At 36.7% G+C, this 25,129-nt stretch overlaps 2 protein-coding genes across 4 annotated transcripts in view; one reads left to right on the top strand and one right to left on the bottom strand.

The window, feature by feature from the left end:
- Window positions 1–1,777, top strand: part of LOC107673700 (cohesin subunit SA-2-like) — a 27,852-nt gene extending 26,075 nt beyond the window's left edge. For both annotated transcript variants that reach the window (XM_016467427.1, XM_016467426.1), the window contains 2 exons: window positions 902–959; window positions 1,042–1,777. In XM_016467427.1, coding sequence (XP_016322913.1) covers window positions 902–959; window positions 1,042–1,162 — 179 coding nt within the window. In that variant the 3' untranslated portion in view covers window positions 1,163–1,777. The remainder of the gene's footprint in view (window positions 1–901; window positions 960–1,041) is intronic.
- A 285-nt stretch (window positions 1,778–2,062) lies between these two features.
- On the bottom strand, window positions 2,063–18,706 carry ppp2r3b (protein phosphatase 2, regulatory subunit B'', beta). 2 transcript variants are annotated; one of them, XM_016467462.1, is made up of 14 exons: window positions 18,632–18,706; window positions 17,648–18,045; window positions 8,163–8,351; window positions 7,552–7,655; window positions 6,786–6,888; window positions 5,831–5,905; window positions 5,514–5,600; window positions 5,013–5,169; window positions 4,550–4,598; window positions 4,337–4,426; window positions 3,887–4,062; window positions 3,613–3,731; window positions 3,414–3,520; window positions 2,063–2,666 (listed from the first exon to the last, which is right to left on the bottom strand). In XM_016467462.1, exons 2-14 carry the CDS (start codon window positions 17,993–17,995, stop codon window positions 2,525–2,527), a joined length of 1,746 nt encoding a protein of 581 aa, XP_016322948.1. In that variant the 5' UTR covers window positions 17,996–18,045; window positions 18,632–18,706; the 3' UTR covers window positions 2,063–2,524. The 2 variants fall into 2 exon arrangements, with proteins under 2 accessions (XP_016322948.1, XP_016322949.1); XM_016467463.1 differs by lacking the exons at window positions 17,648–18,045; window positions 18,632–18,706 and adding an exon at window positions 11,973–12,260.
- Between the last annotated feature and the right edge of the window lie 6,423 nt (window positions 18,707–25,129).

The raw sequence follows: 25,129 nt of genomic DNA, 5'->3' as shown, positions 1-25,129 counted from the left end.
CAGCGCGCCTTGCATTCAGCTAATAAAAGAAAAATGCTGCAATTTTCTGGTGTTATTTTATTATTGTTGGGGCAGAGTACAGCTATATCTTAAACTTCTTAAAATACAGTCCACTTCATTTGGGTGGGTTTAGCCCACTCCTGCCCATGCCTGGAGCCAGTGTTGTGCCGAATTCTGCACCCCTGCCAGATTATGCACCCCTTCAAAAATCCCGGTAAATTCGTTCTGGCAATCATATCGTTCTTATGGAGATGGCTTGATTACTCTGAGCTGTTTACAAAGCTCCGCTGCTTTTTTAATAGCTTTTCTATACAAATATGACGCTAGATGGAAATCTTTGACCATTGCGCTTCGCAGCTTTTTCAATGCGTCACGCTCAAGACCAAGGCTTCTTTTCCATTCATCAGCTGTGACTCTGCAATTGGATTCTATTATGCGCGTCTCGTGTTTATATAAGAGCAAAAACTTCTGATTGGTTAGTAATGTTAGTTTGGTTGAGAGTGAAAGCTGTGTTTCTCTCATACATTGGTAGGCGAACTCATGAACTCAAACGTGATATCAACAAGTGTTTTTAAATGTAGGACGACTATCTTTTTTTTTTCCCCCCAGCCAAACACCGCACGCCGGAGAGCCGGCACGGTGCCGGAGAACTTTAAGCCCTGCAAATTATACATATATAATTATAAAAAAATAATTAAAACAATTGGTGAAACATAGCATGCTTTAATTTGCAAGTCAGCTGGTCAAAATAACAATGCAGCAGTATTTGCTGATGTCACTATCAGAAAATATATCCACAAACAATTTAGGGTATATCCAGTAGTGTTACTAAAGATTATGAATTTCATAATGTGAAGTTTAATATTTAATATTATAATTGATCTATTTCTGTTTTTAACAGGGGACCAAAGGTTTCTTTCCCCCTCTTCAGAAGCAAAGGGAAATGAGCTTCTGAAAAGGTGAGGTCAATAAACCCTTATTGACAGTGTGAAAAGTCAGTCAATTGAGTAACATACTATTGAATTTTTCTTCCATGTGAAGTTCCGAAGACTCAAAAGTCCAACAAGCCCCACTGAGCAGAGAGCAGCTGACCAGCAGTCTCATGTCTGATAAAGTTCTAAGGAGCAGTGATGAAGTGGATACTGTAGATATTGATGGCTAATGTTGTAATCATGGCTAATCTGTCATCATGGATCTGTTTTTTGTTTGTTTTGTATTTACTGGTAAAGGACAACATTTGCACTACATAATGTCCTGTATAAATAAATTGTGCCATTTAAAATGATAATAATCATGATCAGATTCAGATCTAATAAGGCGGTGCTGAAATATCTGTAAAGAATGTAAATTCATGGTGCATGGCTATCGATTAAATTTCTGCACAGCCTATGTGGGCTTAAAAAGACAGAATGATGCACTTTCAAATCTTGGTGTAAAACACTCATTTACTGCTAATTGTAGCGCAAAAATAAAAATATTGCAATTTGACCAATCTTATTTAATATTTGTTGCCGTGTACTTTTAGACCACACATATATACATTTTGTTGTGCATTGCTGAATCATAATGTGGTTTATTCAGGTATTCAAATAAGCTACACTTGTGTTGTAAATTGAGAAGCAGCTGTATTTTTTTTTTATTTTATTTGATACTTTGTCACAGCTATTATGTTTATGCCTTCTACTTGTAAAATTAAAACAGGTTGCTCCATAATTATTTCAAATTAATTTGACTTGCAGAAATGTATAAATTAACTTTAATTAAGGAGCAATAACATCCTGCAGCGAATGTGTGACTTTTGTCTTAATACTTTATTTAACTCTTTAAAACAGAAAAAGTTAATTTTTACAATAATAAAAGTACATTGTTAGGAAGCACTTCTACAGAAATAATACAAACGTAATTTGTTGAAAACATTTAGCTGGACTAAAGCCTAAAGGTTTAGAACAAACGAGGCAAACAAATATTTACAAATACATTATAATTTAGAAACACTTCTCACACAGACAGTAAAATGTCAGAGTCTAATTACTGCATTATTTCATATTAATGTGACCCTCAAACACATAAGGCAAGTCGACAGAGCTCCATGAGAAATAAACCATCCATGAAATCAAGCTGAAATCACTTTGGTGAATCTCTGGAATGTCTTATTGGCCAATTTCTGTGCATAAAAATATTGAAATATTTATAAACTTAGTGCACATTCAATATTTCAAGTGTACTGGTTTGGTTCCAGTGTAGTTGCTTAAAACCTACAGTGCAGCTACATTCGTTTCAGAAAGCTGGTTGTGTATTGATGTCAGACTGACAGACTGGGCCAGCACGATCTGTCTTGCTAAACAGATCCTCGTCAGACTGCTGGTTTACTGTCTGGTATCCAGCGGCTGGGGGAGCTTATCTGTACACTCAAGCCTTGGTTAGCTGAACCAGGCGACATCAGTACTGGAGAGCAGGATTGGTCCACTTCCTGTTCTACACACTAGCAGATGGTAGCCTTACTTGTGTTGTGTGGTGGTGGCTGTCATTCAAAATCATCCTCGTATTCATATTCATCCAGGTCCAGGTTACAGTGAGGGTTGGGGATCTCAAAGAGATGTCTCTTCTCATTCCGCAGGTCAAAAGCACATGTAATGTGATCAGTTGGGTCTAGTACATTGTCACAGCTGAAAAGAAAGCAAAAAATTGTACATTGAATTAAAATGACAAAATGTATTTCACCCAGCCCTTTCAGTTTGAATGTTTTGCAACAGACTTACTCAATTATATCATTCACAATACTTGGGAAGAGCAGTTCATACCTTTATAATGGAATTTATAACATACACAATCCTGTACTTCGATTGGATGCTTAAAATGTAATGAAAATTGGAGAGAGGATATTCATTCATATGGAGAAACTACACATGCGGAAAAAAACTTCTAGAACCAACTGGAGGGCAAAAGAGTTAAGGAACTGACATGTAAACGCATGCCATTGAAAAGACACCTGACAAAACTGGAGTTTGCTGAAACTGTAAAACATACTTTAATCCGTTATGTGATGATCTAAACAGTAACCAGGTGAAGCCATGAGGAACAGAAGTGGGGGAGAACAGAAGGAACCTCAACCCCGCACCTACAGCGTCATACCCGTTTCAACTCTACTCATCCTGTCATTAGAAGTCTGTGCTGATCCTAAAAGCATCACATAATACCTCATCAGCCCTCTGATCACTGATTTAGTGCAGTGACAATGCAGCAAATGACGAAAGTGGACTGATGTTATTAAAACTGCTGCATGACGTGATGTCCTGTACAGTTTAGAGAGGCTGCTCGCAGCTGAAGTTCAGTGTTGTTAGCTCATCTATGATGCTGCACAGTGATAATATTTTGGTCTGTGGGCAGTTCAACTGTGAGAAACGCAGTCTTACCAATCGTTGTACGGCTCGTTTGCAGTTTCCTCAGCTACCAAGTTATCATACTCCTCTGCAGCATATCTTTCCCAGTCAGAAATCTCCTGTCCCATTGTCTCAGCATCCTATACATTTACAAACGCAGAACAGCAATAGTATTAAATCATCAAAGTGACCAAAACCACCATACAATTATATAAACCATGTTATTCTTTACCCTTGCAGCCAGTAAGGGATCCCTCTGTTCGTGGTCTAGGTACTTCTCAACGTTGAAGAAGGTGTCAAAGAAAATATGGGAAAGTTTACATCTCTTCAAGTCCCTGAGAGTGATTTTTCCTGACAAAAAATAAAGCAAACACGTCGCAAGTAATTTTACGGTTTTGCTCACTTTTGCTAGGATGTGTGATTACTTCAGAATGATGACAGACGAGCATGCAAAGTCTAGGAAATTCAATCCAACACATTAAGTTATTCATCATTTCAAACAATACCTGGGATTTCTGGCTTAATCATATCTAACATTTGGCACAGGCTGTCCTCGAAAGGCAGTGGTTCAATGGCCATGGCCTCAAGCTTCTGAGACTGCTCCTGGTAGAAGTACTCCAGCTCATACATGGACAGAACTCCATCCCCATCCAGATCCATACAGCGAAACCAGTACTCTATGCTACACAATCAACAAGCAGATTATGTAAATAATACTGTAAAAGTAAATGTAACTAAAATGATATTCATTCAAAGTTGGTTTAATTTTGTTTTTATAGCCTTGAATTTTTACATATATTTAATGTTCCATTTTTTGGGGAAATTGTTTTATCAGATTAATCAAAGAAAGAATAGATTAATTATCAAGAAAGCTGATAGTTGCAGTCCTATCATTTTGAAAAAAAAAAAAGCAATAAATCTATAAGCAATAAAAAAAAAGAGGTAATTTCAGTTACCTGGTCTCAGTCTTTTTGTCCTCCTCAGATATGAGGAACCATACGAAGTCAGTGTAGCTCAGTCTGCCCTCTTTGTGAACCTTTCTTTCCCTGAGCATCAGAGTATAATTTAACCACAGCACTCACAAAATCTATAATAATGCGACACATGACACGCAAGCTTTCAAAAATTGGAGAGAAACAAAAGAATGTCTGAAAAATGAGAGATGGTACCTGGTTACAGCTCCTGAGAATAATCTCTCAATCATTCGGTGGGATATGGCTGTCAAAGAGCAGAAAAATCACATCACAGTCTTCTCCTTTATTCATAGAAAACGCTTAAACTTGGTAATAATTCGCTGTCAAAGGTTGTAAATATTGTAAATTGCAACCGCAAGACATAGTGATTTAATATCCTTATTTTATCATTTTAAAAGACAACGATTATTGGCCCTGCCTGAAAGGAGATAAAATGATTAGAGTGCCAGACATGCCGTCATACTAGAGGAAATTGATGTTAAAATTTCACCGCACTTCGTTCAATTTACTAAACTCATTCTGCAGCAAACAGAAACATATGCAGTCAAGTGCTGCTAGAGGGGATATTTAACGTCACCTCCAGCAATAAGCAGCCAATCGATAAACAGCATGTCAGAAGAGTGTGACGGTCTTAAGGGTGCAGCGGGTGGATGGGTACCTTGATCATTATGTTGCATCAGGTCTCTCTGGTCTATGTACAAGTCGTGATCCGTGTCCAGCTCCCAGAACTTACAGTAGATGACATAGAAATGTTCATAAGAGAAGAACTCTGTCAACTGGTTAATCTCTTCCTCTTCTTCCAGAAGTGCCACATTCTGTTGGGAAACATTTTCACCATTACACAACGGAAAAGCTTAGTCATCTAAATTGTAGATTGGCCAGCCTGATTTTAGAAAAATCAGCAGTAGAAATTCCAAAACAACTTTATTTTCAACAAAATCATATTACTTAAAACCTACAATAAAAATAATAAAAATACTACTACTAAATCAGCAATTAATATAAAATAACATGAATGTGGGCTTGGTTAAAATACTGTATATTTAGCATACACCTTTATTTTCTGTTACACTGGTTAGAATGACATTTATTAATTAGCATAAAAATAAATTGACAAATGTCCACTGCAGTCCTAGATATAGACTCATAACATATTTACCTGTAGAAAACTACTTCTCTTGAGTTCTGTACATGTTATTTTTCCAGTCCATGAGCGGTTTACATTATAAAATATCCTTTGGACTACCTGTTGGCAGAAAAAGCACCTTGTTGAACATCAGGTTGATTGAAGCAATTCAACAAGACAGTGCTGATCTGTAAACTGTCCAGACTTATGGTGCACCAAAAAAATAACAGCGTATATATACACCGTCTGTTCAGGTTATTTGAGGTTTTAGTTAATGGTGCAAATCCATGCTTAATATACAAAAAACGTTTGAATTACTAGAAAAATACACAACTGGAAGTATTCCTTACAGTGGTAATGTAGCGTGAGTGAAAGTCTGAAGCCTCCTTTAGAAATGCCAGACCTGTATGTGAATCCACCACATCCTTAAAAAAAAAAAGGTATAGAAATGATTCACACACCAATATAACATCAAAGTCAGCATATAATAACTGACACGGCTTACAAGAGAAGAAAAAAACAGCAATGTTAAATCCATTTGTGTGCAAAGAGGCTCTGGATTAGATTACAGAGAAAAGGCGAATCATTTTAGTCTGTCCACTTGCAGAGGCTAATGCGTTGGTACAAGATGTGTGGAAATGTTAAAGGTATTAAACTTCTAAGAACAAAGGGGTGATTTTAAGGCCAAGTCCAGTTTTTAGCTTGTGCATCAGTTTCAGCCAGTCTCACTCTCTGCATACATATGGCCTGCTGGCTTTTCCATCTAGTGCATTCTTCAGCAGAGAAACAAAGATTTTACTCATGCATGTTTCACAGTCAAATACTGGTATATATGCGTAAAAGGCGATAAATTACGACAACTTATTTTGGGGGGAGGTGCGGGACTCTTTGACCCTTCCCCATGTGAAATTAAACAGTAGAAAAACACATAAATCATTGTTGTAAAGGAGCAGATGGGAACAGGCCAATCTACTCCATAACAATACTTTTTTCATTCATCAAAACGGTCAAAGCAATTGCTAAAGCTGCACAATACAAATTAAAGTGCGGACGCCAGAATACATCTCCTCCAGTGTGCACGGCCAATCCTGCCAGTGAATATAAATGACATGTCCATCACTGAACTCAAAGAATGCACTTCTGCACACAATTATTTCATAACGTTAAGCGTCACATTTGGAATTTTGCAAGTACATAAAAAAAGGAATTAGAGCAAATAATATAATGCTGAAATCATCAATGCTCAGTGCATTTTGACCTGTGTGTGTGTTCTCAGTGGTAGGTCTCTATTCCAGAACTCTGTACCTGCAGGAATGGAATAAAGTCCTCTTGTTCCAAATAACTGCAGCCAGGCTTGGCCAGAAGGTGAAGAAATTTGGATGCGTCATCATAACAGGTCTGAAGCACTCTGTGGGGAGGAAACAGATGGTTTCAGGCTCCCTCTCACCCTTTCAAAGAGCAATATGGTCTCCAAAACCCTTCACTTCAAATATATGTCTTCGGATTATTGGAATCTACAAATGAGGCTCCAGAATTCACGCTCAGCCAGTTCTGACATGCAATGATGGAAGAATAATGATTTAAAACAAGAGTTTTCAACCTTTACAGATTCATGGACCGCCCACCCAGCTGCTCAGTCAAACACTAATCTCATTAAAAATATGAACGTAAATGTTTTCCTAGACGTGGTACATTAATGATATAGAGGGTATATCATATAGGTATGTGTTTTTTTCATTAAATTATATTTTAAGGAAATTGTAGTGTATATCATGGGCTCTCTGCAGAATTTTCACATCCCCTCAGTTAAAAACTTGAATGAGATTTTGACAAGACAGTCACAGACAAAAATAAAAAATAAAGAAATCACAAAGCAATGCAGGGACACCTAAAATAAACAGCAGTATCATTGTACAAAATAATAATATCACCAAAATCGTACACAGAGCTCACTGTACTTCAGCTCTTGATAAGAGGACATTCACACACTTGTTAAAAAGCACCATGTGCAGCCATTGACCCCTGCCGATCTTAATATGAGAGGGCACTGTTAAGAGAACTATTGTCTTACTTTCGCCACATTGCCACAAACTTGTGAACGGACACATATCCCCTCCTGTCTCCTCCGGCAGCATGGAACAATGGAGCTTTCCAATAGAGTGGGCACTCGCAGGCCTGCAGGGAGACAAAAGTGTCACACAGAAATAGATTGTTACTACAATGTCAGGATGACAAAATAGATCAAGACGTAATGAATTTCAAAATGCCAACAATAAGCGCCAAACAGACCGCAAAGTTTTGATATCTGAATGTTACAGTAGAGTTCAAAAATAAAATGCAACACTATAACCTTTCTCTCATAAACGGGTAATTGAGCTCAATCAGAGGTTTCTGTTAAGTGCTTGGACATTATGACTACATCTTTCACATGTGCTGTAGAAACTATAAATGGGGCTAATTAGCAATGATTATGTTTAAAAATAATTTTGTTTAAATTCCTGAATCCCGTCGTTTACCTAGACGGGTTCTATTCAGGATAAGTAATTCAACATATAAACAATGGTGATATTTTTCCACTGGCTACAGGAAAAGTAAAACCTTCAAACTTGTAAACAGTTATACGTTAGTATACGTTATCCGTAGACGAACGGATAAAGGTGGCACGTTACAAACCACACTTACCTTGGCGACCAGCCCCATGTCTTTTAAAGTGACTCTTTCATCAGGAAATTGAGAAAATGTTTTTTCTATCTTGGAAATAAGATTGTCTATGTTGATATTGGCCTGGGGCTGTCCTCGAGGGAAGTAGAACTTTGGAATGCTTTCACTTAAAGCTGGTGTAACGGGCTCTTCTTTCTTAGCCTGCGCCTGCTGAAAAAGACAGAAATAATAACTATTAGCCACAAAACTCATCGTGGGAGAGATATACGGTTGCTCTGAAAATTTCACCTCAATCAGCATTTCACAGTGATGGCTTAATTAAGTCGCCTCAGAGTGCGTAAAACACAGTTTAAAACAATTTTGACAGACGCACACCCTTGTGGATGACTTTAAGGAGAAGGCTTAAAATATTTTTAGGATTGTTGTTCCATGTGATGACATGAAGGATAAGAAAATTTAACGTGGATAATGGTTTGAAACATGAGTTGTGACTCATTCATGACAACTAAATACAAAATAAGGGTAAGACCTTTTCGTTTAGCATTTTAAATTTGTTAAATTTGTTTTCCTTGAGCTTTGTTACATTTCCTTAAAACATACAAAAACTGATAAAAAAAAAAAAACAAACTTCCACCTTTTGACAGAAAAAAGGTCTAGTACATAACGTACATAAACAACTATGACTTTTGGCTGAGTCTGGATGAAGTTAAACAGGAATCTCTCTACAGTGTGATAACCAGTGCTAAGCTGTTGTCCTTGTGTCAAATCTATTTGCTATCATGTTATGAAAAGAACAGTTTTAAACCGTTACAAAACTGATAACAACTTGTGATGGACTGCAGGTTCAGTCTTGCAAACATTATTGTTGGAAACAGATTAACTTGGTATGGTAAACAACATCAGAAATAAACTATTGGACTGGTTATACATTCGACAATCAAGTATATAGTAACACTGACTAAAAAAATCATCAACTTAAAGCATTTATAAAGAGTTTATAAAAAGAAGAGGAACAATCAGAGGCAAATGTTGATGTTGACTTGACAAAACCTTGCCTGAAATGTTCAAGAACTAAAAAAAAAAAAAAAACTTGAAATTTGCATGCTTTATGACCCAGAGTTGGGTGGATGAAAACTCTATGAAGAGCAACATTTAAAAACATTGGTGGGGATTTTGAGAAAACGTGACACAATTGTGCACAACAACAGTATGATGGCTTAATCAAATGACAAAACGTCCTTCATGCCCAAATTTTGTGAACACTTGTGGTTAAATTCCTTTTATTACTGATTTTACAAAGGCTCAGCTTCCCACAGTAACTTAAAACCTCAACTATTTGAGTGTCAGGCTGCAGCTGTGAAGATCTTAACCCCCTAGAACTTCCAAACAAGGGAAAAAAAAACTCCATCAAAGCCCACTCTCTAGAATAAGCAACATTACATTGAACAAAATCCATTTGGCTTTTCTGTATTAAACAATCACATGGACATGTAGGCTCCAGCCAACCTGACCTTCTGTGCTGCCGTGTTATCCTGAGATGTAAATATTTTAGGTTGCAAATATTTGGTTACTGTGATATGGAAGCAGATATTCATAACCTTCACTGTCATACTTCATTCTGGCATAAAAAAAGAATGATCCCATTTGTGATCCCAGTTTTAATATGCCATTTATTCCAAATCCATTATTAACCTCTTAGTCCACAAAACTCTAATGTAGCCTTCACATTACATTACATTTAATTTATTTCATTAACTCAGCATGGCAAAACATGACATGAAATGTATAAACAAACGCATTTCATATTATAGAAAGCAACAGTGAATGCCCAATTATTTAGCAACCTTGGTTCCCAACATTTTTCACAATTATTTTCTCCAACTGGCATTTCAAAAAACTTCAGTAAATATTTCTAAGCCAGGAACAAAACAAACCAGCTCCAAGATTTTTCATAACATTTTAAAAATAGCAAAAATCATTACAAGACCATGTAATTAAATTATTTTCAACTACACAATGACGCAATTGAAAAAACAAACAAAAACAAAAAAACAGTACAATATAGCTAGATAACATGTAGAACCATTAATTTACAAAAAGAATACTGCTTTTTGTAGTTTTATAAATCACACAAGGCCATACTGAAAATTCAATTGTCATTAACTGTGCAGCTGTATTTTATGCAGCAATAAGACATCACATGGACAGCCGTATCCCCTCTCAGTAAACAACAGCTTCAGGAACTGTTTACATGTCCAAAAAAAAAAAAGTCATGTGGTAATTTTGACAATTTACTTATTGCTTCAGTCTCTTGTGATAGATTAGCTATTTTACTACCTCATCTCATTCTAGAGACATCCATAACATATGTCTAGTAGTAGTCCACTGCTACTCATCAATAACAGCACAAAAAGCAGCTAAGAATTTGCTTTCACATACACTAACTTTTAGGACCCTGCATGGAAGTTTGGAAGCCTAATGCATTTGGAAAGTTTTTCTCTGAAGTGGCATGCAGGTGATTCTGCTCAGTCTAACCCACTGTGAGAGATGAATGCGTTTAATCTTGCCTTCCCCAGTTAGTGTCAGCCATGTCTATAAAAGGGAATGACCATCATCAACTCCAGCACAGGGCAGACAGAGCCTCCTGCTCAACGCTAAACATTTGGATGCTCTTAAAACCGCCGATAATCCTCTAGCCGCTCAGTTATTAAAAAAATAAATCAAAAATACAATGGCACAGCTATAACCACACATCTAATGGACTCTAACTAGGGCTGGGCGATATGGGCAAAAATTCGTATCTCTGTATTTTTTTTTCTGATTTGCGATATACGGTATATATCTTGGTATTTTCATTTTTGTATTTGGATAAAAAAAAAAATCTGTATTTAATATATATATATATACGTTTTTGTATTTGGATTTAAAACATCTGTATTTAATATTTCACTTACTGCCCAATATTGTCCAACAAAACAATACATATTAAAGGCTATGAAAACAAATAAAGTGAATGTAACCATGTAAGCCATTATATCATGTGCAAAAAAGGGTTAAAATCACATTTCATTCTAACATTGTAACATAAAAACAAAAATAAGGCTTTTAAAGGTGCCATCATAAAAATAGACTTACTTGTAGGTTTAAAATTCTACATGTCACATTTATTGTCCAACTACAAATATTTCAGTGAAATTTATATTTTAGTCAGAATTATTGCGCTCCTATTTAATTGAGCTCCGTCTGTTTGGGGCGCATGCGCGCGGTGGCGCTCGTTCACTGAAGTCTGTGTGAAGTTTAGCGGAGATGGCTTTCTAACATTTACAGATGGAGAATATACCTGTGAAATGTAAGTTATGCATTCAGGAAGACAGCACATCTCAAACACATTAAACAGCGTGAATAGCCTAGTGTCTGTCAGCGGCACACGCAGTCTTTCAGTCAGAGGCAGAGCATGACGGGCCGAGCCGCTTAAACTAATATGCGAAACGAAACTATAAACTATACTATGTGTTACCAGTTTTTAAAGGCCTTAATATGCAGCTTGTCACATGTTTAGAACAAACTGGATTATGCACTTTCTCCGCAGCAGCTCAGTCTGTGTCCTCCGCTATATTTTCAGATGCGCTCGTATCAAACTACTGTATATCGATATAAACGGTATTGCCTCATATCGAATCGCTTATAAAGAAAACATCGATATATCGTACAAACTCGATATACCGCCCAGCCCTAACGCTAACATCACATCCCCACTGAGACTGACAGCAATAGCATTAAGCAAACAATATCAGTCTGATGGCTTCACATAGAACATATAAGACAACCTGCCTGCCCTTGCTGGAAGGCTTTGAGCCTCTTCTTAAAGCGAGAGGGTAGCACAAAGTCACAGCCGCGTGCCAGCAGTGCCAGCTCCTTCCTCAGATCAGGGTCCTGCCGTAAAGAGATCTCCTTCATTCTCATGCTGCTGTCGGCTAATGGAGCCAGTGTGGCAGACAGTACGCACTCCGGGGTCAGGATAATCTTGCTCAGTGACTGTCCCACCACAGGACACTCCTCTGCCTGTCTTTATCAGAGCACCAGCTCTCTTAAACGTGAACGGCAGCTGCTCGCTTCAGCCTTGCAGTAGCCTGAATCACAGCCCTGCCTGTTGCTCCATACATCCAATAGTGGCTGGCAGAGGTCATACAGTCCTGTCCTGAAAAGTCACTGGGGAGATAGGACGAGGGTGTTTGTGTGAGAGCGGTGGAGGGGGAGGGTGACAGTCGGAGGGGGTGTGGATCTGCCCTTTTCACTGTGCATTCCACTGCTCTCATAGAGGTTATGTAAAGACACAAACCTGCTCACTTGGAACCCTGTGATTCTGTATCCAGGAGATACAGCAGCTACTAACAACAACACAGATTAACTGCAATAGGATGCAACTTTCTAATAGATCAGCATACTTCAAATCTACAAAAGCAAAACTGAAGATTAATCAGCTATTAAAAAGAAGATCCCCCAAAATTGAAATTCAATCATCATTTAGTTTCCCTCAAGTTGTTTTTTTTATTTGATATGATTATTTATATGATGCATTTTGCATCTGAAACATGCAACATTAACCAATCATCCGCATGGGGTGACTGAGATGTGCAGGATATTAGAGGAATAGTGCAGAGCTCAGACCACTAAACATGGGCCTGTTCGAAATCAATATAGGGGAATTAAAACATCTCAAAACAATATTCACTGTATAATGTGTAATGCAGTGTCTAGGCTACCTATTGTGCCAAATTCAAAAAGCACCATATGTTTAGATACTTAATAATGTAATCAATTTTATAATCATTAATAAACCAACATCAGTAATTAGCCAACCTAAGACATTTGGATCAACATGTATTAGGGATGGTAAGTAAAATGTAATGATGCGATGCTTCAATTTAAAAAAAGTGTGCATCGGATACAAGTTGGCATTTGTATCGCAATGCATCATTTCTAACATATTTGCATCTGTAAAAACAGATTTATTTATAATTATTAGTAGATGCACTATACTTTTATTATTTAGAAAGTTGCCAATAATTTGTGACCAATATTTTATATGTAGACTGATTTCTCCTCTCTAAACAGTTTCTCAAGCGCATTCTCTCATCACCACCGCTGCTACATGAATATAACGTATCACAACACTACGGAGACCAAGGTGTGTCCTGAGAGTCACATAGAATATAGATTAACATGGCTGTTTAAACCAAAGACATAAAAGCGATCTATCTGTACCATGCTGAACTGCATAGCATCACATTTTTTTTCCATTGTATTGCATTGCATTGAACCGCACTGTGTCGAATCGAAATCGGATCGCACTGCATCGTAATAGGGGTGAATCATATCGCATCAGTAGCTGCTTCACATGTATATTTAATGTATTGTATTGTTGGCTATGCATCGAGATGTGTATTGCATCGGGCTCAGTTATGGAGATGCACATCCCTACCATGTATGCTACCGACAAAGGTAGTTGTTTCTAGGAAAAACGCTATTACTGAGCTTTAATGTAGTTTAATTTCTATTAAGGAATTTGCACCAGTCCCACACAGCACTCAATTAACACAAAGGGGAAGACACCAGTTTTCATGTTACAGCATCCTCATGTCGTAACTTGTCGTTCATAAGCTCTAAATTGCTGTTTAATGCAAAACAATATAAAAAAAATGGTTGAATAAATTCATTAATCTTTTAACCCTCTATATAGCCATGGTCAACTTAATTTCTTTATAGCAAAACTGCACAAAGCCTGAATTGGCCCTCCTTGAAAGGTGAAAAAAAAAACCTACACATGTATTACTGCCTATGTTTTGTTTATTTTGCTTTCCAAGGCTACAGCTTCCAGCCATTCCGTGGCTTATTATAGATGACAAGTCTTAGTTAGTAGCACAGCATAGAAGTATTGAATTCAAAGAATGATGGCTGAAGCAGTTGAGGACTATTAAAAGACCCAACATGCTCCGTTTAGGCAACCCTAAGAAACAAATGTATCTTCAGTCCTTCCGCTCCCAGACTGACTGCAATTACATCAATTCTCTATAACTGTGTTGATCTAAAGAAACTCAACCTCTGAGGCTGGGTGTTGTGCATCTGAAAATCCCTTTCTTATGCCCATTATTGCTTTGAAAACTAATTGGATTAATAAAAGCAGACTTTAGTGACAACTGATCTGCCATAAAAGTGAGTGAATATGCACCGAAGGCTTGGAGCCAGAGCATCTAACAAACAAAGTGGTGCAAAAATAAAGCCCTGCCTGGCTTAAATAAGTATTTTTAGATGTCAGATCATCAAGTCCACATTCTTCCACTCATTCCTGTAGAAACAGTTCCTGTTGTTGTCCAATGGCAGGATACTGCACACATTTGATAAGCCCAATTTTCTCACTAACCGCTTTTGAAGTCCTTGCTCATCAGTCCATTAATAAACAGGGAAAAACAACAAAAGGGCCAAAGTAAACTTGCTGGTGACCATGTCAATATTTTTGTTTGTCATCTGGGTCTATTGGAAAGTTTTCTCTTACCAGCACTTTCCTTTCCATTTGACTCGGTGTTTGTGCTACACGTAAAACAACTCTCCACTGTCAGAGTAAGCTGGTACTAACAGAACGAGAAAAAGATCTGCCTGAACAAGAGGTGGCAGCTGTCCGCGCAGACAGTGCCAATTTCCAAACAAAGATCTGTGTCCAGTCAGTAAAGCCAAGTGGTTGAAGAGAGGATGACCAGCAAGGCAAAAGTGAGGAGCACTAACAAACATGCTACAATTCAAGTGCTGGAGGGGAGAAAAATATAAACACTATGTGGTAACTGTTCCGATAGGAGGCTGTAAGAGTTATAAACTCCCATCAAAAGTCAAACCAAACTTTCAAATAAAAGCTATGTCAAACTCCCCTTGTAACTACATATCATTTGAACATGATGAAAGGGGGAAGAACCAAAAAGAGGCAGAAATGTGCTTCAGAGAGCACAAAACACTCTTAATTCCTAATACACAACTTGATTAGAATGAACACTTCTGGCAAAATGGATCCTTTTAATTACCCACACTTTAAAGGGAAGATACTAAACTGTAGGGATGGTACATGCAGAAAGCATAGTGTTTTTACTTTGCTGACAAGATGCGCATTAAATATCGCATGCGATTTATCGTGCAGCCCTAACTTTGACTAAACTGACTCTTTAGTGTTTACATTTTTTTTATGTATATTAAATGTTGAATATTAAAACTTAGAAATGAAAGAAAAGCAGGAAAAATGTAATTTATGAAAAAATATCACACCACGTAGGCAAGTTCTCCACCTTAGACAATAATATACATAACATACATAAGTTATTTCTTCAATTAGCTTATATTTTTCCAAGTAACATGCCTTAATGACCTCTCACCTTGCAACCGGGAGTCAGGGATGACGGACACCCAATTATTCTGACCATTAACAGCATCTGACTGAATTTATGCATACTGTATTACACCATGGACAAATATGTAAACTGCCTATGAAGGCTAAGTTAGTTAATTCCCAGTAGTTAATTCCTGCACAGTGGAACCAAGGCTATCTTTATCGGTGTCCTGTGTCAGAGTTGGAACAGTTGTTCCTACGAGCATCAGCATGACGTTAATTGAATTTTTAACTAATACTTTGGAGAATGTATTTGTATTCTGGAATTCCTTTAGCCTCTTAAAATAGAACATATGGGATCAAAATCTCTGTAATACATTGTGACAAGTTGTGGGCACATGTTGATTGTATCATGCCAAAAAACATAAAATACCCAACAGCTGTTCCATCAGCACGTAGGATCACCAAAGCATTTGCGAATAACTGGACATAGAAATCAAAGCCTAGACACATCTGCTTAACATTTCACAAAGTATCACACTGGTCAGATAATGTCTCTACTCATGATTTACATTCACTGCAAACAGATGTCTTTCCTCAAAATGCAACTTTATTTGTCATACTTAAAGAAAAAGTTTGCAGTTTCTGCTTCTCACATTTTGCGATATTATCTTTCCTCAAGTTTTAAGCATTAAGCAAATTTTGCATGTGACTGAAATAAGACTTTTCAAAGACAGAGACAATGTCCTCTGTTGTGCTGTGTCCAAATTACAGGGACTTCTTGCGTTTCACATCATAAGCTAATTTTATCTCATAATCTTTTTAATTTCCACAGGTGCATCAATGTTACTTATGAATAAGCCTTCTTGATATCAGCTTCCTCCTGTTGGGCCAATAAGATATGTGTGAATTTAATGACACATTGATCTGATACTGACAGCAGGAAGTATCATGGAGGCACTGCTTTAATTACAGATGTCCCTGCATAATCCAATTTATAGGCTCTGAAACCTCAGCAGCAAAGTCCACCAGCATCGCTGGACAGCGCATGATGACAGAGTCATTACCATTCCAGGGATTGACAGCATAGAGATTCACCCACCTCTGGCCACACATGAAGAGGATTTCTTTACACAAAAGACATGCAGGGTTCACAGAGCTCATCTGACCAGAGCAGGAGCCCTACATGCACTGACCAGGAGCTGCAAAAGCCATTCAGCATCCTCTTGTGGCTAAACTGGGAAAAAGTAGTTTAACCCTCTCTTAGTGGTAAAATGGCTGTTAATAAATGTGTAGGACCATCATGAGAACATTCCTTGAAATTTCCTATCAAGCTGTGCTAGAAAATCACTTTAAAATGAGCGGTTTCTATATTAACATTTAGAAACACATTTGGCAAAAGCTTTTTACCACATGAAATATGAACTAGGTTGTTAATATCAACAAAAATTGTTTTTTTTAGTGTGATATGAGGGATTAATGGATTCGAGATTGCCTTATATGAAAGTAAACATAACATTTCTTTAGACTAAGCAGGGCTCGACAGTGTTAGCTTTTCACATGCATTTGCAACTCAAAATAGATTGTGTGCAAAATGTAGAATGTATTTAGGAGCATGTGTATGAATTAAAAAAAACCTGCAGGTCGTTAAAAAGTAATGAATTATCACTTATTAAATTTAAGATTGTAAAAAGTCTTAAGTGTTTTAAATGACATAATAAACGTCTTATTTTAAGAGGTCTTAATAATAAACAGATAGATAATAAACTTTAAAAGGCTTTGATATAATTAACTAAATGTAAGTGCTGCACATTCAAATTAAAAAAGCTGGTTCCACCCATTACATGACAAACAAAACATAATAATGTAATTATTTACATTTTACATAATTATTAAATACAGTTTGAGGCAGAAGTATTTTAAAATGGTACTTTGTAAAAGTCTTCTTGTATACCTTTATTAAGGGACAATTTTATTTAATCAATTTTGATTGCACTCCCACATTTTTTACCTTAGAAGCACAGGTGAAAAACAAGCATTAAACTCTGATAATCAGGCCTGGATATAAAAGTCTGCAAGGTGACAGAACTGGGGTCATACTGCATTGTAAAGAGAGTGCTGAGCACAGATGCTTTACCTTCTTAGTGCTGACAGAGCGTCGCAGGGCCCTCGCATTCACTCCCGCTCTGTTATTGCTGCCACTCGCAGATGGCAGGGTGGCTGAAGGAGGGCTGCACGGGGCACCAAGGGCCGCAGTCATTCTCTCTGTCGCATTAATCTTTGAGGCAATGTTGTTGTTTTCTGTTAATACCAAAGTGCTTGTGCCCTTGAAATCAGCATGGCTTAGCTGTATTTCTTCTCCATTCTTGATGTTGTTGAGGTAGTCTTTTAGCATTGCCTGAGTACTAGGCTCACTCAACCAAAAGAGGAAGAGCTCGTCGACCTTCATCTTCAGGACAGGCTGAAGCGTTTGTGGTGATGCCATTTCTGGTTTGCTTCATGCAGCCAAGATCCTCCCAAAAAGATAAAAATAACCTAAAGAATAAATCAGAAAGGACAGTCAAAATCCTCAAATTTAGATGTTTGAAACACGCACTAAGCACTATTAACTTTTTCTTTACAAAAATTATTACAAATATTAGTAATTTAGGTCCTACCAAAACATTACAGTCACTTTCATTGTTAGTACTGAAAAACGGTGGTAACTTGGTATTAGCTTCTTTTGTCATAAATAACAGTAAAAGAAAGGTTTCACGGATTTCTCATTTTACAATATTAATAACTGCAGTAACTATGGTATTGCGACGTAAACTGGTTTCTAAACATCCCACCGCGGAGGACGAAACTAGAGAACAGTGAAAATATCTTCTTATTGAAATTCACTTTATTTTTCTCACAATTCCACACATAAACCAAAGGAAAGCTAAACTGTGACAGAAATAAGATGGTTTGTTGCTGTTGCTAGCTGACTACACGCAGCATACACTTCCACAGCTAACTTAACACAGTACGGGTAAATAATGACATAAACACCGCCAGTATTCCATAACATAGACAAAGAAACGTATTTTTAATCGCTAAAGTCCACAGAATTAAAGGTAACTGGTTGGCATTACTCTACCTTCTGTTATTACGATGAGTTTTGGCTGTTTTCGTTCATTAAAAAAAATGGATACGCTTTGAATCAAACTCTCGTTTCCTCAGGTAACCGGGAAAGTTTATATCGCGAGAGCAGAGTTCATGCGAGAACGACTCGTTCGTTTGAAGAGGTTCGTTAAAAGGAATCAATCGAGCCGATTCGCAAGAAGAACGCGTTCGAACTGTTTGAGTTACCGTTTGAATGGATTAGAGAGTTGAATAATGAGAGTCACTGGATGAAGCGAACGTTTTTTGATCTCGCTCGACTTCAAAAGAATCACTGTTTAAAAGGAAAGATTTCTGTCGTAAGGTGAAAAAGTTACTGGAGGAATATTACTCAGCATTCCAATGCAATGTTTTTCCATCATCACCATCTCCAGCAAGTGAAAGATTTTTATATGAAGGAAAAATATTCTTGTTCAAACACAATGACTTAATCTACGTTCTTGGACAGAATTTGGATTTTGCTCACAATACAACCACATCTAGAATTGTTTTTTTTCATCTGATGTAGGCTACTACCCCAGAGGTATTTATATTATTTAGAAAACTAAGTATTTGAATTCTCTCACTTGCTTTACTTCTTTCATTTAAAATGTAGTCATATTCTGTTTAAGAATAGATTATTATTTACATGTGACGTTGAACAAAAAGGTCTGGAAGTGCAGTGGAAATTGGTTTTGACAACTGCATTAGTGCGGTGTCCCGAAAAAAGTACTAATTCGAATGATCACAATATTAGACTGATGAAAAAATAGTAATGGAGCCCCCTGCAATGTCCCTGAAATTTACAATAATACCACAATAGGCATTGTACCTAACAGAAAGAACTTTTTTGTTCATGTAATGATTTTCTTGCAACCATTGCCGTGTATAAAGTGTTTAAACTAGACTACAACTATAATAACATCATGCTAAAGGAAACACAAAAAACCATATGTTCCACAGCAGTCTGAAATCCTTAAAAAGTTATTCCACCCTGTACCTCATGATTTTTAATAAAAGCACAAAAGAACGCCCTCTTTATTAAAAAAAAAAAACATTTAGATTTGTAATTCACATAATAAATCAATGCTTGGTGGGAAGAATGGATTTCACAAGACACTTCAATTGCTCTCAGATGTTTGGATTCTTTATTTGAGATCACAATGGGAAAAGGGAACGACGCTTATGCCTTTGAAAATCCATGGAGATTTTCTCATGCTATATTGATGTTAACGGTACAGTATGGAGGGAACTTGTATTGCTCAAAAAAGAAACTGTTTTTGATAGTAGACAAACACAATCTTTTAGTTATGTTCTAATTGCACCTGTCTTTTTATTTTTATTTTCGGAAAATACATTGTGTCTGTATAAACAATGAATGAATGAGCACACTGAACAAATGAAAAAATGATTTTATTAACAAAAAAAATGGCTGCAGGTTACCACTTTTTACAGTTTGTATGACCTGCAGAGATCATACTTCACCAGAACACACACACATGCATGTTCATTATTACAACATTTAAAGAAGAATTATATATCAGTTAATACATTTATGTCTAAAACACATTACCATATATCAGATGACTGGGTAGATTTCTGAAACACATCTTTCTGTGGCTACAGTCACCAGGCAAGACCACAACATCTATTTTTGCTTTTAACTTTGGAAAACCTTTCAGGTCTTACTTGAGTGCTATGATTTACAAGCATGTTGCATGAGAACTACACTAAAAATACATTTCCATTTTGAGTTCACAGAGAAGTTTTATATTTGTTTTACAGCAAGGTACTGAACTGTAAACATAATTATGCGCATATTCCTTTTATTGTTTTATTTAATCACACTCAAGTACCAAGGTCAAGTAGCATGTCATCAATATTAATCGAAGAACATCGCGGTATTTAAAGCTATTTGTTTGTTGATGTGCTATTAACTATTTAAAGGCAGATAAGGCAGTTTCCTTTCAAGATAAAAAGGAATGGACATTACATCATGGCGTGAATTATTTCATGCATTAACTAAATTGTCCCCTAAATGCTTCCTACAAAAATGAGTAACCTATTTTAGAAAAATGTGTTTCATCTATTAATTAACTTAAGATTTCAATCTAGGTTTTTTTTCCTCAAACATGAGAAGAAAAGTCATGCGGTTCCCCCATAATGCTGGACAAAGAGCCGTTTCTTTCCCTGACCTGCCACGTGAATGTGGAAATAGGTTTAGGTTAATTTTGCCAAAGACGTTACAGCATATTCATCCCATGGTTAAAAAAGGTAAAAGAGGCTGGTTGAGCCCCCAGGGGCCTGGGGACCCGGGCCCCACCTTTGAACACGCATCACATCACTCTTTCATTTCAGCTCCCAGAATTTCATCATTCATTTCACATTATCTGAAGCTCTCTCATAGGGAGCTTTGCTCGCTGTCGAGACGCCTCTGTTGCTTCAAGATCTCTTTGAATAATTCAGAAAAAGCAGGAGAAGATTAGAAGGCATTGGATTTGACTGCGTGAAGAATCAGTCCAACAACTCCCATCATAGTTATCAGTGGATTCGTGCTCAGGTAGACTGTGGTAGTTGTGGTTCAGATGTATTTACAGTGGTGTAATATCTCATTGATGTGAGTGACAAGGTGTAGATTGAGAATTTAACTCGCCTCTGCATCACGAAAATCAATGGAAGTATAAATACAGTTTAAATGTCATAAAGGTTGTCATTCAGGGCTACAGTCTGAGCTCAGCACAGCTAACGTTCAGATTTTTAGAATATGAATGATCTGAAGAATTTGAGTTGAATGCTGTACAATGACAAACTAAAAGGCAATAGTTTATATAGTCACATTTACAACAGAAATAAAGAGAAGGGGTCTGCAATTAGTCTTTAAATAATTGTTTTTAATCCAATCCAATTAGACAGACCAGGTTTAAGTTATACATTATACAGTTGATCTAGCTTTTTGTGTAAAAGCAACTTCTATTCACCGATATGCACAGGAAAATAAGTAACTTGCAATAAAATGAAAGAGACTGCAATTAACAACCATTAATGGCCCACAAAATTAGAGCTTGAATTGAACATGAGGCAAATTGTCACCAGTAATACCGTGTTGAATTACTTTTTCTGCCTAAGTATTAATAATAACCATTTAAGGTGAGAAATTATGTTATTATTATTTTAAACGGGCCACAATTTGTCATGAAATTAATCACACATTTAAACGTAATTTTTTTAATGAGCATGAAAATTCAGTGATGTCTTATCAAAGGCAGCAAACTGTGATCTTTCAATAGAGGCAATATTCTCTTTATCTCTGCCAAAGAATGTCTCCTTTGACCACAGCAGGATCTAATCTGTGAGCATGGCTATGTGTGTAAAAATTCCAAAAGTTCTCAAAAATTCACCCTAACAAGTGTTTCCATCTGGTTCATGTGCAGAGATATATGTATATGTATGTATATATATATATATATATATATATATAGATAGATGTTGAATTTTACATTACCTACATATTATACAGTATGGGTCTCTGTGTATATAGTGTGAGTGTGTGTATATGTATATAGCCTATATTATTACCTAAAATTTAAAACATGTATACATATAAATGTATACGTTTCTTTGTAATTCATTCTCAAATTTACTAGTTTTTTTTTCTTCTTTCAAAATGTTAACGCTTTATGGAAATATATGTATATATATCTGCAGCTCAGGGGTCTTGTGTCTGTCAGATCACATGATCTCATGGAAACGTGTTCTGTCTTATTCCTAAAACATTATTCCACCTCACCTTCTCAGAGACTTTTGTCATGACGTCTGGGATGTAAAGATCTGGTTCTTATAATTAGGCCGTGAGTCAATCCACTCAAAAGTGCTTCAGTTACAAATGTACGGTGCCATGGAAACAGATATGGCTGACTGTATGGCAAAATGAGACGTTAAAAAAAATATTTTCGAGGACAGTATACCCTTCTTAGCCATCATATCATGCGAGGAAGTATCTGTTTGATATGTGCTGAAAAGGACACATACTTTTCACATCACAAGAGGCTACAGCCTTGGCACTGCTCCCTGAAAAAGGATGAAAACAAGCCGTCTAGTCGGACAGAATCAATGTAAAGCAATTACATTAGCAACCCCAGGAGCAGCAGCATGTGTACCTGTGCAGCATGTAGACAGTGGAGACTGCAGTGACGTCCTGCTTTGCTCTTCTCAAGCATCTGCAAAAATCCTGCATCTGCAGGAGGCTGTACGCATATGAAATCACTCAGATGTGAAATATCAAAAACATCTTAAACTGTCTGTACCTGTGTATGGGAGGCACAGACAACAGAAATGTGTGCGCATACATGTGCTTATTCAAGGTCTGATATTGCACGTGTGCCCTCCGACAGAAATTACATTCATTGTCTGTGTTATTGCTAATCACTGACAGAACACATTGTTCACAGCAGGGAAAAAGAGGGCCATCGAGAACAAGCCTGACTGATTCCCACTGTGCTAGTGCACGCAGGATATGCGAATAAATCCTCTTATTTGCATGCTTGATTTGCAACATGTTTTGCTCGTTTTCGTTGTTCTTGTTTACTCAAATTGCGAGACAATTAAAGGACACGCATGTTGATACAGATCAACGTCGGCTTTCTTAAAATTGTTTTCAGCCACAGCACCATTATACATAATTTGATTACACAAGTGCCAGAAATATATTTGCCAACTTTTCGCAGGCTAAGCCTGTTTGTTTCCTGATTGAATATTATAGTAAAAATGTGTGTACTGTCACTGGAACAGCTTGTCAGAAGTTGAATGACTAGCACGTACAGTGTCTGGACTTTGGTTCAATTGAAAAATGCTGTGGCATAATTACTCCACTAGATGTCAGTACACGCTATTTATATCTTCAAACAGACAACAGAGCAAAGATTTTTACTTAATAATACCTAGAGACACCGAGGTTAGGAAAACAAACCAACAAAGAAATCACACCTGCCAAAATATTTTGATATTTGAATTAGCCTGCTATCTTATAAAAGAATTCTTTGAACATTAGATTAAAATGGCAATTGTCAACAGTCAGAAACACTCACATGAAGGTGAAAGAGCACTAAAATAGGCTTAAAATAAACTTGCCATAGAAAAAAAAACATCAAAGCTTTTATTACAACACACATAATACAAATTCTTAAAAAATAGTGGGTCAAGAACAAACTGACAACATTTTTTTTTCACATGACTTTTTACATATCTCTAGATATCAAACATTAAAAGCCTTTCTGTCAAATTATTACCAGTGACACAGGGTCACTGACTGCTTCTTTGTCCTGAAATTAAAATATATGCTATATTTAGGGCACACTGGGTCTAGTTGTCCATGTTTGTTTTATATTTTATATACACTATTTTATATTTCTTAGGGTACTTCTGTGAACAAATATTTAAGTCTTAACTAACAATTTCCAGTGTTACTGGCCTAAAAAGATACATTTAAGTGAGCACATGTTGACATTGTAGTGGCGCTGGTTGTCACAATATGAGCCTAGCATTAAATATTTAATTACTTTTCAGCAAAATTGAAATGATAAACAATTATGAAGCACACAAAAATGAAAGAAACAGAAAGAAAAACTGTGAATGATAGTAGGCAAAATGATCAAACACTCTCCCCAGCATTTTTTTTTTTTTAGAACACAGGTCAGCTTATATTCTGATACAATCTAGCTTCATTATATAGCTGAGCCTTGTATTGATATATATTAGTTGATTTATGATGTCACAACACGGCTTAAAAAATAAATTGTAATTGTAGGCCTAATTGTAGTTTGGAGGACAGAATTAACAAAATTTTTCTAGTATTCAAACAAATATTTGTGTAATTATGCCAGTCCAGAAAGCTGAAACATTTGATTCTTGAATAATTCAGCTTACTTCTTAATTACACTTTTATATATTTACAATTTCTTGTCTTGTGTCATTAAACGGTTCCATTTAACCAGATCTCGCAGCTAAGAGACAATCTGGGACAGATCAGCTGCACAATGAATGTTAGCTATAAACAAGGACAGTACATTATATGAAAAGATTTTTTTTTTTAGATAAAATAACTTTTATTATTCACATAAAAGTCCAAATGTACACTTCATAAAACTAGTGTCACTCTAGGGTTCCAAAAGCAAGTATACAACTGAGAAAACATGCCGCAGAGAGCGACTGTCCACACGGGCCAGACTGCTCAACGCTGCCTTCTATTATGATGTCAGCGCCTGGGTTGAATAGCATTCAATATCTCAAGGACGGCCGTTAGTGGAACATCAATAGAATAATACAGAGCAACACTAAACAGTCATTGCTCATAGTTGCCCAGTTCATTTGCCCATTGATTTATTGATATTTCACTGCTTAATACAATTAAAGCGCAGCAATTAGGGGTGCTGAAAAACAGGTTGTTTGTGTTATTATGTTGCCCTGAAAGCATCTATCCACCCTGAGGCTGTGCCCCTCC

The sequence above is a fragment of the Sinocyclocheilus anshuiensis genome, unplaced genomic scaffold, assembly GCF_001515605.1.
Source record: "Sinocyclocheilus anshuiensis isolate Anshui unplaced genomic scaffold, SAMN03320099.WGS_v1.1 scaffold628, whole genome shotgun sequence".
Taxonomy (NCBI): domain Eukaryota; kingdom Metazoa; phylum Chordata; class Actinopteri; order Cypriniformes; family Cyprinidae; genus Sinocyclocheilus; species Sinocyclocheilus anshuiensis.
This window is presented reverse-complemented; position numbering and strand designations above follow the sequence as displayed.

Excerpts from the sequence above, each read along its gene's own strand:
- ppp2r3b (XM_016467462.1), bottom strand. The coding sequence starts at position 17,995 with ATGGCATCACCACAAACGCTTCAGCCTGTCCTGAAGATGAAGGTCGAC. Across the intron at positions 4,063-4,336 it reads GACAAAAAGACTGAGACCAG|CATAGAGTACTGGTTTCGCT; the intron begins GTAACTGAAATT and ends TTGATTGTGTAG. Across the intron at positions 2,667-3,413 it reads AACGAGCCGTACAACGATTG|CTGTGACAATGTACTAGACC; the intron begins GTAAGACTGCGT and ends CTTTCTTTTCAG.